At 37.5% G+C, this 19,888-nt stretch overlaps 1 protein-coding gene across 4 annotated transcripts in view; it reads left to right on the forward strand.

Moving 5' to 3' along the window:
- Positions 1-19,888, forward strand: part of RNF24 (ring finger protein 24) — a 142,074-nt gene that overhangs the window by 101,349 nt on the left and 20,837 nt on the right. For all 4 annotated transcript variants that reach the window (XM_019950655.3, XM_073792729.1, XM_019950656.3 and 1 more), the window contains one exon: positions 18,592-18,634. In XM_019950655.3, the coding sequence (XP_019806214.2) occupies positions 18,592-18,634 (43 nt within the window). The remainder of the gene's footprint in view (positions 1-18,591; positions 18,635-19,888) is intronic.

Consider the following 19,888-nt stretch of genomic DNA (forward strand, 5'->3'; position numbering starts at 1 on the left):
CCCTGCCACTGGTGCAGGTCCCGTCCCTATCCTTTTGTCTCTGTTTATTCTTTTTTCTTTTGCCCTACCCTGGTCCGTGGGGACTTTCTTGCCTTTTGGGAGGTCTGAGGTCTGCTGCCAGCGTTCAGTAGGTGTTCTGTAGGAGTTGTTCCACGTGTAGATGTATTTGTGGTGTATCTGTGGGGAGGAAGGTGATCTCTGCGTCTTACTCTTCCGCCATCTTCCCCTCCACTCTCTAAGTTTTTAAATAGGGCCTAATTTTCGTCTTTTTTTTCATTTCAATACTTTAAAAAAATTTTTATTTTATATTGGAGTAGAGTTGATTAACAATGTTATGTTAGTTTCAGGTGTACGGCAAAGTGATTCAATTATACATATACATGTATCCTTTTTCAAATTCTTTTCCCATTTAGGTTTATTGAGCAGAGTTCCCTGTGCTATACAGCAGGGGTCCCCAAGCCCCAGTATTGGTCCGTGGCCTGTTAGGAACTGGGCCGCACCGCAGGAGGTGAGCAGCGGGTGAGCCAGTGAAGCTTCATCTGTATTTACAGCCACTCTCCATCACTGGCATTACTGCCTGAGCTCCACCTCCTGTCAGAAGAGCAGTTTCTCATAGGAGCGCAAACCCTATTGTGAACTGCGCATGCGAGGGATCTAGGTTGTGTGCTCCTTATGAGAATCTAATGCCTGATGATCTGAGGTGCAGCTGAGGCGGTGATGCGAGTGCTGGGGAGCAGCTGCAAGTACAGATTATCATTAGCAGAGAGGTTTGACTGCACAGAAACCATAATAAATCAATGTGCTTGAATCATCCCAAAACCATCCCCCACCCCAGCCCAGTCCGTGGAAAAACTGTCTTCCACAAAACCAGTCCCTGGTGCCAAATAGGTTGGGGACTGCTGCTATACAGTAGGTCCTTCTTGGTTATCTGTGTTAAATATAGCAGTGTGTACATGTCAATCCCAAACTCCCAGTCTGTCCCTCTCCCCCATCCTTCCCCCCAGTAACCATAAGTTTGTTCTCTAAGTCTGTGAGTCTGTTTCTGTTTTGTAAATAAGTTTGTATCATTTTTTTTTAGATTCTGCATATAAGCGATACCATATTTGTCTTTCTTTGTCTGACTTATTTAGATGATAATCTCCAGGTCCATCCATGTTGCTGCAAATGGCATTATTTTATTCTTTTTTATGGCTGAGTAATATTCCATTGTATATATGTACTACATCTTATTCATTCATCTGTTGATGGACATACCACATCTTATTTACTCATTCATCTGTTGATGGACATTTAGGTTGCTTCCATGTCTTGACTATTGTAAACAGTGCTGCAATGAACATTGGGGTGCATGCATCCTCTCAAACCATATTTTTCTCTGGATATATGCCCACGAGTGGGATTGCTGGATCATATGGTAGCTCTATTTTTAGTTTCTTAAGGAACCTCCATACTGTTCTCCATAATGGCTGCATCAATTTACATTCCCACCAACAGAGTAGGAGGGTTGCGTTTTCTCTACACCCTCTCCAGCATTTATTGTTTGTAACCTTTTTGATGATGGCCATTCTGACTGGTGTGAGGTGATATCTCATTGTAGTTTTGATTTGAATTTCTCTAATAATTTGTGATGTTGAGCATTTTTTCATGTGCCTCTTGGCCATCTGTATGTCTTCTTTGGAGAAACATCTGTTTAGGTCTTCTGCCCATTTTTTGATTGGGTTGTTTGTTTTTTTGATATTGAGCTGCATAAGCTGTTTGTAAATTTTGGAGATTAATCCTTTGTCAGTTGCATCATTTGCAAATATTTTCTCCCATTCTATGGGTTGTCTTTTCATTTTGTTTATGGCTTCCTTTGGCATGCAAAAGCTTTTGAGTTTGATTAGGTCCCATTTGGGTTTTTTTGTTTTTATTTCCAAATAGGGCCTAATTTTCAAAGCCAAAGCTGAGACTGTAAAAATTTTTACACCGTATTCAAAGAGCTTTATGGAATGAAAGAGAAGAGAATTGAATTTTATTAAACAGCTATATATCTAACAGTTTTTAGTGTTTGCACAGTATATGATTATGTTAAGATAAATACCATCATCAAATATCTTTCAGCAATAATTTATTGTTGCCACTAGTGTTTTGGGGGCACTCACTGATGGTCAAATTCAAATGAATTTAGTGTGTAATTTCTGATTTTCTGATAAGTTAATTTACATTCTTCATAGAAAGTGAATTTTTTTTATAGATGAATCTTTTCTGAAGTTCTCAAAACTGTAATTGCCTCTTATATGCTGTCTGCTTATGATTTTTAGGTCTTGTTCAGAGAGATAAATACCTAGCTAATATAATTATAGCATTCAGGAAAAACTTTTTAAAAATCTGTTTATTTCCAGAAATTTCCTTTTTCTAACATTTTTTAATAATAGTTTGATTTTAAATAATAATAGTTTGATAAATGTTATGTAAATATTCAGCATTTTTTTTAAATTAAGGAATTGCCATGGCACAAACAGGACCTCAGAGTATTAAAATCTATTTCTTTTTTTCAGACCTACTAAATTTTTTGGTAATTCCTCTCCAAATAGTGGTTTAACTCAGAAATTTGTGAATTTAATATCTGAAACCAAATTATTTTTAAAAAGAAGACAAAAATATAAAAAATATTTTAAAAAAGGAAGGGTTAGCATATAAAATAATCTAAAATGTGTAGCTTATAGTATATTCTTTATTACTTTGTCAAAGAATTAATTAAGCCTTTAACTTTGTTTTAAGAAAAACACTAGTATACCAATTGTGATTCTGGGTAAATTTTTTGAGAAGTAAATTGTGAAACACTATTTTATCTCATTGTTTTCCTTTTAATAATCAAGCAAATAAGAAATAAAGAAAAAAACTATAGCAGTTGTTTTCACGCATTATCATTGTAGTACATTTTATCATTTTTGTATCTTTTTTATTAAGCTAACAAAGCAAATAAGTGGGAATCTTCTATACTAAAATAAAATTACCTTGCTTAATCAGAGAAACGAGTCACATTCAAACATTTCTAAATTTCATTTACAAGTAATTGGTACCATTTTGAAATTTTAATCACAATGTAAGACGTTTTCCCTTTCTGATGATCTCAGTTTGTTGCTTTTAACCCTCAGATGTTAAGTTTGGATTTCACAAGTCATTTACAGTTAATCTGGAGATTCATGGATTCAACTCCTCTAATATTACCCAAGCCCATTTTTAGATATAACTTAAGTTCTCCAACACCTTCCCAGGGAGCTATTATGTTCTCAAGTAGAAAGATCCCTCCAGTCACAACCAAACGCATCAGAACCATAGGAGGAACACAACTTAAGTCTAAATGAGACAGCCAGCACCAACCACAATCTTACACAACATTGTAGTATAGAATTTTCTGCCTGTGATAGGGCTATGGATAGATCACTACTGGAACACAAAAGAAGGATGTCTTTGCTATTTTATAACGAACCATATAATATTCTAATTTATGTTTGTTATTCATCTCTGTCCCCAAGTATTTGTCTGTTCTGTTTGCTGTATCCCAAACACCCAGAACACTGCCTGGCACAATATTGGCACTCAATAAATGTGGTTAGGTAAATGAAAGAATGGTGTCCCTAATAGGAAGTTAATAGATATGCATAAAACTGGAAAATCAAGAAGTAGCAACACAAGAAACATATTTAAAAACTTGGAAGTAAATATCAAAATAGTGAGCTAAAGGGGAAAAAATGGTTATCTCTGGGGAAGAAGGCAGGATTGCTGATTTTTATTGTTGTTGTTGTTACTAACCTGTAAAACTATATATAACTTTGAAACATATGTAATTAAAAATTAAAAATAGAGGGAAATTTTTGAGTTACCTACTAGAAATTATAAGGTCAAGATAATGACAGAAAAGATAGAGAGGGTGCTATGGATGGTTGTGAGAAATATTTGAGAGGTGAAAATGAATAGAATTTGGTGACTGGACATAAAAGACAAGGAAAGGATGAGCTTAGAATCTTTCCTGGACTTCTGATTTAGGCAGCTGGGTGGATAGCAATCCCTTAACAGAGAAAGAAAATGGATGGGCAAGTTTGGGGTGGAAAGATGATAGATTCTGTTTCAGACATGGGAGGACTGAGTTCCCTGTGTAACAGTCAAGCTGTTTAGTACACAATTTGATATATAGGTCTAAAGCTTATGAGAAGTCTGGTCTGGAAACAGGAGATGATATAATGATAGGTGGAAGTTGAAGCCAGGAGTGTCCCATAAAGATAATGTATATAGTGAAATAAAATGGGTCCAGAACAGAATCCTAGATAAACATTGACATTTAAGAGGAGCCCCTAAGAGAGATTAGAAAGGGATAGCAGGAGACAGGAGGAAAATCATGAGAGAGGTGCCCCACAAGTAGGGCTTCAATGGATTGAGTCAGTTGTGTCAGCAGTTCTCAGGGAGGTCCCTCCCGTAAGAAGAATTGAAGAGTTCCCATTATACTTGACAATTAGCTTTGCATTCATAATCTTAGTTAGAAAAGGTTCAGTAGAATAGGTGCACAGGTGATGAAAGGTGGGTTATAATGGGACAAAGCCTGAGGACCAGGTGAAAATGGATACAAGGAATATAACCTCCTCTTTGAAGAATATTGGCTAAGAAAAGATTAGGGGTGGGGAGTGCAGTTTCCTGCAAATTAAAGAAGTTTTGTTTTGTTTTGTTTGTGGCTGCACTGGGTCTTCATTGCTGCACGTGGGCTTTCTCTAGTTGCAGAAAGTGGGGGCTACTCTTCACTGTGGTGTGCAGGCTGCTCATTGCAGTGGCTTCTCTTGTTGCACAGCATGGCCTCTAGGCACATGGGCTTCAGTAGTTACAGCACACGGGCTCAGTAGTTGTGGCATGCAGGCCCTAGTGCATGCGGGCTTCAGTAGTTGTGGCACATGGGCTCAGTAGTTGCGGCACGCGTGCTCTAGAGCGCAGGCTCAGTAGTTGTGGCGCACGGGCTCAGTTGCTCCGTAGGATGTGGGATCTTCCCAGACCAGGGATCGACCCGTGTCCCCCTGCATTGGCAGGCGGATTCTTAACCGCTGCACCACCCAGGAAGTCCCTACGGAAGTATTTTGTTGTTTGGGTTTTTTTTAAGATAGAGATTTAGGGATATTTATAAATATAATATTAAGGAGAATGAGCTAGTTGTAGAGGATTTGTGAGAAAGAATGAATCGTGGAAGTGAGGAGAGACATACCTAAAAGTTACAGCAATATTGGTTTTAAACAGGAGAATACCTTCTTAAGACAGAGATGAAGGTAACTGGGAAGAACAGTACATATGTAGGTATGTGGGGCTGGGAGCAAGAGAGCTGCATATCTGAAAACCTCTTTCTCTGAAAAGTAGTTGAAAATGATGGGGAAGGAGGTGGTAGGATAAAGCTTGAAGAGGGTGGCAAGGGTTTGAAATGACTACTGCAGTGGAAGCTTAGGATACTCAGCATGAATAAGTAGAATCAAAGAGCAATGTGGGAGGTCTAACTGAGCATGTTATTAAGTACTTACTATGTGCCAGACCCTGTGCTGTGTACTGCAGTTAAACTAGGTAACTTTATTATCTTTATTTTACAGAAGTTAAGTAATTTTCCTATAGTCACACAGATAAAAGTTGGTTAGAACTGAGACTCAAACCTAGTTGTCTGACCCAAGCACTTGCTCTTAACCACTTAAAAAATAATAATAAATTATATTTATCAGGCTTCATTTCAAAATAACCATTTCAGAATTTCATAATCACACTCAAAGGACAGATTTGCGTATTGAGGATATTCTAAAACTTTTCTATTGAAGTATAGTTGATTTACAATATTAAAACTTTTTTTGAGCCTGAAAATTTTAAACAAAGACAGTACCTACTTTACTTTTCTTTCAATAATGGATAACAAGCTACTTAAGAAAAAGGAAATATTCCCCATTCTTACCTCCTTTCATCAAATAAGTCACAATCTATATTACTAGTATGTTTCCTGGAAGGAATAGCAAAAAGATATTTCTCTTAAATGCATGGCAAATGCAAAATAAAATAGTGCAATCTAAAATATTAGGTAATTAGTTGAACTTAGAGTAACGGAGTAATCAGAGGGATGAAATTAATTTAAGTAGGACTTTCTAGAAGGGATGAATTTTTGAGCCATGGATTGAAAAAAAGGTAAACACAAATTGACCCCTGCTGTGGCTGGAAGTAATGATGCTTTGGGAAAATATGCAGATCCAAGTAAAAGTCAAATAAGCAAAGTATATTTACAAATCCAGCCTCATTTTAATGAACTGTAATGGAGTTCATTTTATTCCTTTACATGAAAATGTAGGTACACTTCTCTCAGCAAAACAGGAAGACCAAAAAAAGAAAAAAAACAGTAAGGATGATTTGAATTACATGTTTAATAAATTTGACCTAATTAAGAGAAATTTATAGTTTTAAAAATCATATATTAGACAAGAAAGACTGAAAACCAGTGATATAAATTTTCCTTTCATGGAACTAAAAAAAAAAAAACCAATTAAACTGAAAAGAAAGTAGAAGAAAATCTTCCTAAAAAAACTAAGCACAGAAATCAATGAACTAGAAAACAAATGTGTAATAAAATTATTAAAATCAAAAAAGCTGATTCTTTGAAAAGATTAACAAAATTGATGAATCTCTAGAAAGAGACCCAGAAGAAGAGAAAACATAAATTTACTAATATCAGAAATTAAAAAGGGGACATTACTACAAATCCTAAAAGCATTAAAAAGATAGCAAAGGATATTATAAACAACTTTATGCCAGTAAATTTGAAATTTTAGTCGAATTAGACACTTTCCTAGAAAAAACACAGTGCACTAAAACTGACATAAGGGGACTTCCCTGGTGGTGCAGTAGTTAAGAATCCTCCTGCCAATGCGGGAGACACGGGTTCGAGCCCTGTTCCGGGAAGATCCCACATGCCACGGATCAACTAAGCCCATGCGCCACAACTACTGAGCCTGTGCTGTAGAGCCTGTGAGCCCCAACTACTGAGCCTGCGTGCCACAACTACTGAAGCCTGCACACCTAGAGCCCATGCTCCACAACAAGAGAAGCCACCACAATGAGAAGCCCATGCACCACAACGAAGAGTAACCCCTGCTCACAACAACTAGAGAAAGCCCATGCACAGCAATGAAGACCCAATGCAGCCAAAATATAAATAAATAAAATAATAAAATTTTAAAAAAAATGACATAAGAAATAGCATTTATGAATAACCCACAACTAACATCATACTCAATGGTGAAAAACTGAAAGCTTTCCCCCTAAGATCAGGAACAAGACAAAGATGCCCATTTTCTGGGCAGAAGACCTAAATAGACATTTCTCCAAAGAAAACATACAGACGGCCAAGAGGCACATGAAAAGATGCTCAACATCACTAATTATTAGAGAAATGCAAATCAAGGCTACAATGAGATATCATCTCACACCAGTCAGAATGGCCATCAAAAAGTCTATAAACAGGGCTTCCCTGGTGGCGAAGTGGTTGAGAGTCCGCCTGCCGATGCAGGGGACACGGATTCGTGCCCCGGTCCGGGAGGATCCCACATGCCGTGGAGCGGCTGGGCCCGTGAGCCATGGCCGCTGAGCCTGCGCGTCCGGAGCCTGTGCTCCGCAACGGGAGAGGCCACAACAGTGAGAGGCCTGCATACCGCAAAAAAAAAAAAAAAAAAAAAAAGTCTATAAACAATAAATGCTGGAGAGGGTGTGGAGAAAAGGCAACCCTCCTATACTGTTGGTGGGAATGTAAATTCGTACGGCCATTGTGCAGAATAGTATGGAGGTTCCTTAAGAAACTAAAAATAGAGCCACCATAAGATCCAGCAATCCCACTCCTGGGCATATATCCAAAGAAAAACATGGTTCAAAAGGATACGTGCACCCCAATGTTCATTGCAGCACTGTTTACAATAGTCAAGACATGGAAGCAACCTAAATGTCCATCAAGAGATGAATGAATAAGATGTGGTACATATATACAATGGAATATTACTCAGCCATTAAAAAGAATAAAATAATGCCATTTGCAGCAACATAGATGAACCTGGAGATTATCATACTAAGTGAAGTAAGTCAGACAGAGAAAGACAAATATCATATGATATCACTTGTATGAAGAATCTAATAAAAAGATGCAAATGAACAAAAGAGAAACATATTCACAGACTTAGAGCAGCAGTCCCCAATCGTTTGGCACCAGGGACTAGTTCTGAGGAAGACAATTTTTCCCCGGGTGAGTAATGGGGAGTGGCAGATGAAGCTTTACTCACTCGCCTGCCACTCACCTGCTGTGCAGCCCGGTTCCTAACAGGCAGGGGGTTGGGGACTCCTGACTTAGAGAACAAATTTATGGTTAGCAGGGAGGAAGGATGGCAGGGAGGGATAGAATGGGAGTATGGGATTGACACATATACACTGGTATGTTTAAAATAGTAGCCAACAAGGACCTACTGTATAGCACAGGGAACTCTGCTCAATACTCTTTAATAACAAAAATGTTAGTAATGTGGCAAATAGTCAGTAGAAAATAAGCAGGATAACAGTTGGAAAGAGGAAGGGGTAGAAAATGTAACAAAAATTTGGGACATAGTAAAAAGGCCTAAACCACATTTAAATGAGTCCAAAAAAGAAATGTTGAGAGAAAATAGGGAAGAAGCAGTCGATGAAAATTTCCCTCACAAGTTAAGGATTCAAGAAGTACAGCAAATCACAAAAAATGGGGTTTGTTTGGGCGGGGGGGTCGTTTTTTGTAAAATGGCTGACAACCATGACTAAGATAAAATATTACACACACACACACACACACACACACATACACACACAGAAGTGAATTTCTTTAAATATCTAAAGTATTTGAAAACTTATGTCCACACAAAAACCAACACACAGATGTTTTAGAAAGAAGCTTTACTCATAAATGCCAAAACTTGGTATCAACCGAGATATCCTTCAGTGAGTAAATGAATAAATGAATTGTGGTCCATCCAGATAACAGAATATTATTCAGCACTGAAAGTAAATGCGCTATCAAGCCATGAAAGGACATGGAGGAATCTTAAATGCATATTTCTAAGTGAAAGAAGCCACTTTGAAAAGGCTACATACTATGTGACTCTCACAATGTGACATTCTGGAAAAGGCAAAACTATGGAGAAAGTTAAAAAGTCAGCGGTTGCCAGGATCTACGGGAGAGGGAAGGATGAACAGGTAGAAGACAAAGAATGTGTAGGGCGATGAAACTATTCTGTATGTTACTATAATGGTGGATACACGTCATTGTATACTAAAAAAAAAAAATCTGATTTCTCAACAGAAACAGTGAAAAAAATAAAAGCATTGATTTTGATTTTAAAAAGATGCCCACTTTCACCATTACCATGCAACATTGTACTAGAAGTTTTAGCCAGAGCATTTACACAAGAAAAAGAAATAGAGGGCATCCAGTTGGAAAGAAAGAAGTAAAACTATCTCTTTTTGAAGATGACATGATTCTATATATAGACAATCCCATAGAATACACACACAAAAAAAAATCTAGAACTACTAAACAAGTTAAGCAAACTTTGAGAATACAGAATCAGCACAAAAAAATCAGATGTATTTCTGTACACCAACAAGGAACAATCTGAAAAGGAAATAAATGAAACATTTACAATAGCATCCAAAAGAATGAAATTCCTAGGAGTAAATTTAACCAAGGAGGTGAAAGACTTGTTCACTGAAAACTACAAAATATTGCTGAAATAAAGAAGACCTAAATAAATGGAAAGATTTCATGGATTGGAAGCCTTAATATGTTAAGATGGCAGTATTCCTCAAAGCAGTCTACAGATTCAATGCAAAGCCTATCAAAATTCTAATAACCTTTGATACAGAAATGGAAAAACTGATCCTCAATTCATTTAGAACTGCAGGGAGCCTCAAATAGCGAAAACAACACTGAAAAAGAAAAAAAGGCAGGAAGACTTGAACTTCCCAATTTCAAAACTTCCTTTAAGCTACAGTTATCAAAATATGTGGTACTGTTAAGAATGGACATATAAATCAATAAAATAGAATTGAGAGTCCAGAAATAAACCCAAACATCTATGGTGAATTGATTTTTTTTTGGCTTTTGTGGCTCTCCATATAGTTTTTTTTTTAATTTTATTGAAGTATAGTTGATTTACAGTGTTGTGTTAATTTCTGCTGTACAGCAAAGTGACTCAGTTATACATGTATATATTTTTTTCCATTATGGTTTATCACAGGATATTGAATATAGTTCTCTGTGCTATACAGTAGGACCTTGTTGTTTATTTATTCCACTGTGTATATATACCACATCTTCTTCACCCATTCATCTTTCGATGGACATTCAGGTTGTTTCCATGTCTTGGCTATTGTAAATAGTTCTGCTATGAACATAGGGATGCATGTATCTTTTCGAATTATCGTTTAGTCTGGGTGTATGCCCAAAAGTGGGATTGCTGGATCATATGGTAGCTCTATTTTTAGTTTTTTGAGGAATCTCCATACTGTTCTGCATAGTGGCTGCACCAATTTACATTGCCACCAACAGTGTAGGAGGGTTCCCTTTTCTCCACACCCTCTCCATCATTTATTGTTTGCAGACTTTATGAAGATGGCCATTCTGACCAGTGTAAGGTGGTACCTCATATAGTTTTGATTTGCATTTCTCTAATAATTTGCGATGATGAGCATCTTTTCATGTGCCTATTGGCCATCTGTATGTCTTCTTTGGAGAAATGTCTGTTTAGGTCTTCTGCCCATTTTTCAGTTGGGCTGTTTGGTTTTTTGTTATTGAGTTGTATGAGCTGTTTGTAAATTTTGGAAATTAAGCCCTTTTCGGTCGCATCATTTGCAAATATTTTCTCCCAGTCCGTAGGTTGTCTTTTCATTTTGTTCATGGTTTCCTTTGCTGTGCAAAAGCTTATAAGCTTGATTAGGTCCCATTTGTTTATTTTTGCTTTTATTTCTATTGCCTTGGGAGACTCACCTAAGAAAACATTGATATGATTTATGTCAGACAATGTTTTGCCTGTGTCCTCTTCTAGGAGTTTTATGGTATCTTGTCTTGTATTTAGTCTTTAAGCCATTTTGAGTTTATTTTTGAGTATGGTGTGAGGGTGTGTTCTAAACCTCATTGATTTACATGCGGCTGTCCAACTTTCCCAACACCACTTGCTGAAGATACTTTTCCCCATTGTATAGTCTTGCCTCCTTTGAGGAACACTAATTGTCCATAGGTGTATGGGTTTATTTCTGGGCTTTCTATTCTGTTCCATTGATTTGTATGTCTGTTGTCATGAGAGTAACAGGCTGTTTTGATCACTGTAGCTTTGTAGTATTATCTGAAGTCTGGGAGGGTTATGCCTCCAGTTTTATTCTTGTTACTCAGGGTTGCTTTGCAATTCTGGCTTTTATGGTTCCATATAAATTTTAGGATTATCTGTTCCATTTCTGTAAAAAAAATGTCATGGGTAATTTGATAGGGATCACATTAAATCTGTAGATTACTTTGGGTAGTATGGTATGGCCAGTTGTTTTTCACAAGGGTGCCAGGCCCATTCAGTGGCAAAAGAATAATCTCTTCAACAAATGGTGGACCAACTGAATAATACACGTGAAAGAATAAAATTGAACCCCTGCCTCATTTCCTATATAAAAATTAACTCAAAAAATAGATCAGCAGGATTTCCCTGGTGGCACAGTGGTTAAGAATCTGCCTGCCAATGCAGGGGACACGGGTTTGAGCCCTGGTCCAGGAAGACCCCACATGCCGCAGAGCAACTAAGTCCACGTGCCACAACTACTGACCCTGCACTCTAGAGCCCACGCGCCACAACTACTGAGCCTGGGTGCCACAGCTACTGAAGCCCGCATGCCTAGAGTCTGTGCCCCACAACAAGAGAAGCCACCACAATGAGAAACCCGTGCACTGCAATGAAGAGTAGCCCCCACTCGCCACAACTAGAGAAAAGCCCACATACAGCAATGAAGACCCAACGCAGCCAAAAATAAATTTAAAAAAAAAATTTTTTAAAAATAGATCAGCGACCTAAACATGAGCTAAAACTATAAAACTCTTGGGAGAAAACAAGTAAATCTTCATGACCTCAGATTGACAATAGAGTCTTAGATTTGACAGCAAAAGCACAAACAACAAAAGAAAAAATAGATAAATTGGACTTATAAAAATTAATAACATTTGTGCATCAAAGAGCATTATCAAGAAAGTGAAAAAAACAGCCTACAGAATGGGAGAGAAATATTTACAAATCATATATCTGATAAGGGTTTAATATCCAGGATATATATTTTTAAAAACTCTTACAACTCAACAGCAAAAAGACAACTGAATTTGGGACTTCCCTAGTGGTCCAGTGGTTAAGATTCCACCTTCCAATGCAGGGGACGTGGGTTCGATCCCTGGTCAGGGAACTAAGATCCCACATGCCATAGGGCAACTAAGCCCACGCACTGCTACTACTGAGCATGTGGGCTACAACTAGAGAGCCCACGTGCCACAACTACAGAGCCCACATGCTCTGGACCCTGCACACCACAACTACAGAGCCCACACACTCTGGAACCCAAGCTCCACAACAGCTGAGCCCACGCACCACAACTAGAGAGAAGCCTGCACGCCGCAGCAGAGGATCCTGCATGCTGCAACTAAGACCCAACGCAGCCAAAAATAAATTAAATAAACAAATATTGGGACTTCCCTGGTGGTGCAGTGGTTAAGAATCTGCCTGCCAATGCAGGGGACACGGGTTTGAGCCCTGGTCCAGGAAGATCCCACATGCCGCGGAGCAACTAAGCCTGTGCGCCACAACTACTGAGCCTGCACTGTAGAGCCCACGAGTCACAACTACTGAGCCCTCATACCACAACTACTGAAGCCCGCATGCCTAGAGCCTATGCTCCGCAACAAAAGAAGCCACCGCAATGAGAAGCCCGTGCACCACAATGAAGAGTAGCCCCCACTCGCTGCAACTAGAGAAAGCCCACGCACAGCAACGAAGACCCAATGCAGCCATAAATAATTAAATAAATAAATAAATATTAAAATAAAAGAAAAGACAACTGAATTTAAAAATAGGTAAAGGGCTTAAGTAGCCATTTCTCCAAGGAAGATATACAGATGGCCAATAAGCATGTGAAAAGATGTTCAACAGCATTGGTCATTAAGGAAATGCACATTAAAACCACAATAAATGTCACAACTAGTAGGATGCTGTAGTCAAAAATATGGAAAATTATGTGTTGACAAGGATGTGGAGAAATAGAAACCCTCATACATTGCTGGTGGGAATGTAAAATGGTGCAGGAACTGTGGAAAACAGTTCATCAGTTCCTTGAAAGTTAAACATAGAATTACCATATGACCCAGAAATTTCACTCCTAGGTATATACCCAAGACAAATGAAGAGATATGTCCACAAGGAAATTTGTACAGAATGTTTATATCATTATTCGTAATAGCCAGAAGGTATAAACAACCCAAATGCTCATTAATAGACAAATGGATAATCAAATTGTGGCATATACATATAGTGAAATATTATTCAGCCATAAAAAGGAGTGAAGTACTGATACATGCTACAGATAGGCAGAGCCTCGAAAACATTACGCTAAATGAAAAGCCAGACACAAAATGGTCACATATTGTATGATTTATTTTATGTAATGTATCCATAATAGGCAAATCCATAGAGACAGAAAGCAGATTAGAGATTACCAGGGAACGGGGGAGTGGGGACCAACTACTTAATGAGTACCAGATTTTTTTTGATGAAAAAGTTTTGAAACTAGAGTGAACTAGTGGTTGCACAACATTGTGACTGCACTAAGTACCACTGGATTATACAGTTTAAGATGGTTAATTGTATGTTATGTGAATACAAGTAAAAGAATAATAACATTTTTAACTGAGTCAAGAAGAAATATAAAATATTAATAATTATATACGTAATAATAAAAGCATTTCCACAAAGAAACTGCAAGTCAGGTAACTTCACCAGTGAATTTCTCCAAACATTTAAGGAAAAAATACCACTCTTTTTTTTTTTTTTTTTTGCGGTACGCGGGCCTCTCACTGTTGTGGCCTCTCCCGTTGCAGAGCACAGGCTCCGGACACTCAGGCTCAGCGGCCATGGCTCACGGGCCCAGCCGCTCCACGGCATGTGGGATCTTCCCAGACCGGGGCACGAACCCGCGTCCCCTGCATCGGCAGGCGGACTCTCAACCACTGCGCCACCAGGGAAGCCCAAAAAAATACCACTCTTATATGACTTTTCCAGAGAATAGAAGAGATACTTCGATGAGGCCAGATAATTTTGATTCCAAAGCCTGACGAGGACATTACAAGAATGGAAATTATAGACTAATCTTTCTCATGAACAAAATATTAGTAAATAAAATTCAAGGATGTACAAAAAGGTGGTACACCACAACCAAGTGGAGTTTTGTTCCAGAAATGAAGATTGTTTTAACATTTGAAAATCAATCAATACAGTATTCCACATTAACAGTAAAAAGGGAAAAAAAGCACTTGACAAAAATTAATACCTATTCATGATTTTTTTAAGTCTAAAACTAGGATACAAGGGAACTTTATTTGAATCAAGGGTTATCTACAAAAAATCTAGAGAAAACATCGTATTTAGTAGTAACATATTAATAAGGACATTCACTGCCATCACTTGCATTTAATATTGGTACTGGAGGTCCTGGCCAGTGCAGGAAAAAAAAAGAAGTGAAATAAAGAATAAAGAGTGAGGGCTTCCCTGGTGGCGCACTGGTTGAGAGTCCGCCTGCCGATGCAGGGGACACGGGTTCGTGCCCCGGGCCGGGGAGATCCCACATGCCGCGAAGCAGCTGGGCCCGTGAGCCATGGCCGCTGAGCCTGCGCGTCCGGAGCCTGTGCTCCGCAACGGGAGGCCACAGCAGTGAGAGGCCCGCGTACCGCAAAAAAATAAAAATTAAAAAAAAAAAGAATAAAGAGTGAAATATGTGAAGATTAAATAGGTAGAGTTTTAACTGTTATTATTTGCAGACAAAATAATTGTGTATTTTAAAAATCCAAAAGATTCTGCAGATAAGATGTTTAGAATTAATAAGTGAACTTAGCAAGTCACTAGATACAGGATCAATATTCAAAAATTGAATTTTTTTCTATGTAGTAGCAACAAAGAATTAGAACATAAAAAAATTTTAAATACCATTTATAGTAGATCAAAAATTACCAAATACCTAGGAATAAATTTAATGAAGGGTATATAAGTGTTCTACGTAGAAATGTGTACAGAGAAAGAAGATCTAATAAATAGAGTATGCTATATTCACAGGTTGGAAATGCAATCTTGCAAAGATGTCAGTTCTTCCCCCAATTGATCTATAAATTAAACACAGTGTCCGTCAAAATCCCAACAGATTTTTTTTGTGGAAATTGATAAGCTCATGAAATCTATATGGAAATGCAAAGGACCACGAATAGCCAAAGTAGTTAAGAACAAAGCTTGAGGACCCAAGACTTTTTCCAAACTCCAGTACTTAAAACAGAGTGCTATTCACCTAGCACCCAGATCTTGGTTTCTAAATATTATTCTCCAATAAAAGGAACCAAGGCTCTTTGAAAGAAGTGGTTAATTCCACAACTGGAGCATGGAAAATACAAGATGAGCTTGTAACATCTTTTGGTGCCAGTGAGCTAGGAAATGCATGGGAAAGGATGAGGGCATGTTGAAAGGATATAAGAATCAACCTGAAGGAGGGCCTAAAAGCCTAAATCAATTTGAGCAACAAAATAAATAATGATCATATTAAATTATAACCCATAGACTAACACAAATGAGTCCATGCTGATATAAATAAATGAAGGAGAAGGGGCATCTCTTCCTTACAGAAGAATCCCAGTTAATGTACAAGGAATTAGGGAACTACAAAACCACCACCAGGCAAACACTGCAGAATTGTTGCAAGCAAGATGGATGCTAAAATCAGTGGGCAAAAGCTTGAGAAAAATATAGGATATTTTCATAGTTTCAATGTGTCTCCCCCAAGATATTGATCAGTTGCAAAGGGGAAAATAGTAACTTTACAGTGGAGAGACCCAGTAGACATTGCCATAACCAAGTGATCATGGTCGATATGTCAAAATCCTGAAAAACAAGGAAAAACTAAGGAACTGTCACAGATTTGAAGAAACTAAGGAGACACAACTAGATGCAGGCTGGGGTCCTGGATTGGATCACAAGATAGGAAAAGAACATTAGTGAAAAAACTGGTGAAATTCAAACAAAGTCTGTTTGGTGAATACTATACGAGTATTAATATCAAAACATTAGTGTTAATTTCCTGCTTTTGATCATTGTTCTATGGTTATGTAAGATGTGAATGTTGGAAAACTGGGGAGAGAAGTATATATGAACTCTGATATTTTTTGCAACTTTCCTATAAGACCATTTCAAAATAAAAGGTGTTTTTTTTTTTTTAAACTGGCATGGTATTGACACAAGATGCATTGGTTTCCCAGGGTTGCTGTAACAAAGTACCACAAGCTGGATGGCTTAAAACAACAGAAATTTATCAAACTCTCACAGTTCTGGAAGCTAGAAGTTCGAAATTAAGGTGTTGGCAGGGCCATGCTGCCTCTGAAGGCTATCTAGGGGAGGATACTTCCTTGCCTCTTCTTAGTTCCTGGTGGTTGTCAGCAATCCTTGATATTTTTTGGCTTGTAGCTGCATCACTTCAGTCTCTGCCTCTGTCTTCACCTGGCCTTCTTCCCTGTGTCTCTGTATATCCTCTCCTCTTCTTCTAAGGACAACAGTCATATTGGATTTATGGTCTACCCTAATCCTAATGTGACCTCATTTTAACTACTAAATAGTCTGCAAAGATGCTATTTCCAAACAAGGTTACATTCTGAGGTAGCAGTTTGACATTAATTTTGAGGGGACACGATTCAACCCAGTACACAAGGATGGGCAGATAAACCAGTGGGATAAAACAGAAACTCTAGAAACAGAACCACACATTGGTCTCACTTACAGCAGATGTGCCATTGCAACACAGTGGGGAAAGAAGTGTCTCTTCAATAAAGGAGTCAAATGAAAATCTGCATGTGGATAAAAAGAACTTTGACCTCTACCTCACATCATACATAAAGACTAATTTCAGATGGATCATAGACCTCAATGTGATAGGTAAAATAACAAATTATTTTCACGATACACACAAGAAATTATCTTCATTATCTGGGGGTTGGCAAAGATTTCTTTAACTGGACACAAATTAAATTAAAAAGCTTTAAATTAAAAGCTTTTGTTCATCAAAAGATAACATTAAGAGAATTAAAAGGCAAGCCATAGAGTATTGCAGTACCCAACAGAGGACTTGCATCTAAAATATTTAAACAGCTCCTACAAATCAATAAGAAAAATAGTCAACTCATTTTCTTAAATGGACAAAAGACTTGAACAGGCATTTCGTAAAAGAAAATATCCAAACAGGCAATAAGCATATGAAAGGGTCTTAAACATCATTTGGGAAATGCAAAATTAAAACCAAAATGAGATACCACTGAACACCCACCAGACTGGCTAAAAATTTTTAGACTGACCCTACCAAGCTGTGGCAAAGATGTGAACAACTAGAACTTTCATGCACTACCCATAGGAGTAAAACTGGTACAAGCACTTTGGACCAGTAATTCTACTCCTAGATACTCACTCAACAGAAATGAGTCTATATGTCCACTAAAAGACATGTAGAAGAATTTGTATAGCAGCTTGATTCATAATTGCCCCAAATTGGAAGTAACCTAAATATTTGTCAACAGTGGAATGGATAGTTTTATATTCATTCGTAAAATGGAACACTATATGTCAGTCAAAAATATAATTACTGCAACAACATGGATGAATTTCACAAGTAATTGTTGACTGAAAGAAGCCAACACAGGAGAGTATATACCAAATGATCCATTTATGTGAAGTTCAAAAACAAGCATAGTTAATCTACAATGATAAAAATTAGGATAGTGTTAGGGGTGAATATTGATTGGGAAGAGTCATTTCAGGGATGCTGGAAATGTTCTATGTATTGATCTGGGTGATAGTTACAGTGGTGTGTATAATTTTTTTTAATAATTATCTGTATTCTTGAGGCTTTTGCACATTATTAGATGTATATTATATTGATACCTCAATTTTTTAATTAGGAAAAATGTGATATATTAAATATTATTGAAATAAGTGGACTATTGTCAATATAAAAAATTGAGCCTTCTTTAAAATATTTGAGATTTTGTTTTAATGAGATTTCACTTGACCTTATATATTTGGATAACATTCTATGGTTCACTGGTCACTTTCTCATAACATGGTAACAGATATGTCATTTGAGTGTATTCTAGAATAAAGATTCTGGATTTTAAACCATAAATGATATAAATTAATACCAAAAATAAGCAGTTTTAAAATTTTTGTCAAATTCTTATATGGAAATCTCAGTATTGCATTTCTCATTTCTGTCTTTTAGGCTAAGACATCAAGCACACAAAGAATTTTATGCCTACAAACAGGTGAGAGAGATTTACTTAAGATTAGCTTTGATCATGTTCTTCACCAAAAAAATGAGACCTTAGGTTTCCACTCATATTTTAAACTGGGACTAGATTTACTTGTGTTCATTTTAGCATTTTGCTTGCCAATTTGCCATACAAAATACTTCAAGTGTTCCTTTTTTTTTTTTTTTTTTTTTTGGCTGTGTTGAGTCTTCGTTACTGTACACGGGCTTTCTCTAGTTGCGGCGAGTGGGGGCTACTCTTCGTTGCAGTGCCTGGGCTTATTGTGGTGGCTTCTCTTAAGTATTACTTGAAGTTACAGAAAGTTCAAATGATAAAATAATATAACGTAACAGGGAACTTTGGCCAATATTTTGGTAAAGAGAAATGCTGTAGCTTAAAATCCTTGAACTTACTATCATCCTAATGGAGTTCAGAGAGTCCATTAAATGAAATTTTTACCTTCTTCATTAGAAGACATACTAGTTCCTCAGAGGTAACCAGCTGTATTATACTGATCTCATCTCCTCCCCTTTGTGTTTTAAATGTTAGTTCACGTCACACTACTGGAAGTCCAGATACTTCAGTCATTGCTATTAACTCCTAGCCCTTTGTACTATCCCTTTGCTGATATGTTCTTTAAGGTAATAAATTTAGCTTTTCTTGAAGGCCAGTAAAATTTGTTTTTTCTTCCATGCGTCATCCATTAATATTTTACCACCGATACCAAACAGTGGGCCTAGGTGTTCCTTAATTTTCTTTTGACCCTGAGCATGAAATTATTTTTGTCGTCCATAGCAATTTAGGAGGGGGGGAGAGGTGGGGGTGGGGGCCAAGCTTCAGTTTATTTGGGTCTTTAATCTTGCTGACACTGATGTTACAGACCATGTCGTCATTTTAGGATTACATATCTTTTTATCCATGTCTCTTTGAAATCTGAGCTCATTGGTGAGTTCCTTAGATGTCCACACTGATGTCCACAGGTAACCACACATGGGTCTCGTGTGGGATTTAATATACAGAGAAGAATGTCTTAGTTTTCTAAAGGAATGAATCTTTTTGTCTCAATTTTTGTCTCAAATGGTTTTTTGAGGAACCTCCACACTGTTTTCCATAGTGGCTGCACCAACTTACATTCCCACCAACAGCGTAGGAGGGTTCCCTTTTCTCCACACCCTCGCCAGCATTTGTTATCTGTAGGCTTTTTAATGATGACCATTCTGACTGGTGGGAGGTGATACCTCATTGTAGTTTTGATTTTCTTTTCTCTGA

This window comes from Tursiops truncatus, chromosome 15 (genome assembly GCF_011762595.2).
Source record: "Tursiops truncatus isolate mTurTru1 chromosome 15, mTurTru1.mat.Y, whole genome shotgun sequence".
Taxonomy (NCBI): domain Eukaryota; kingdom Metazoa; phylum Chordata; class Mammalia; order Artiodactyla; family Delphinidae; genus Tursiops; species Tursiops truncatus.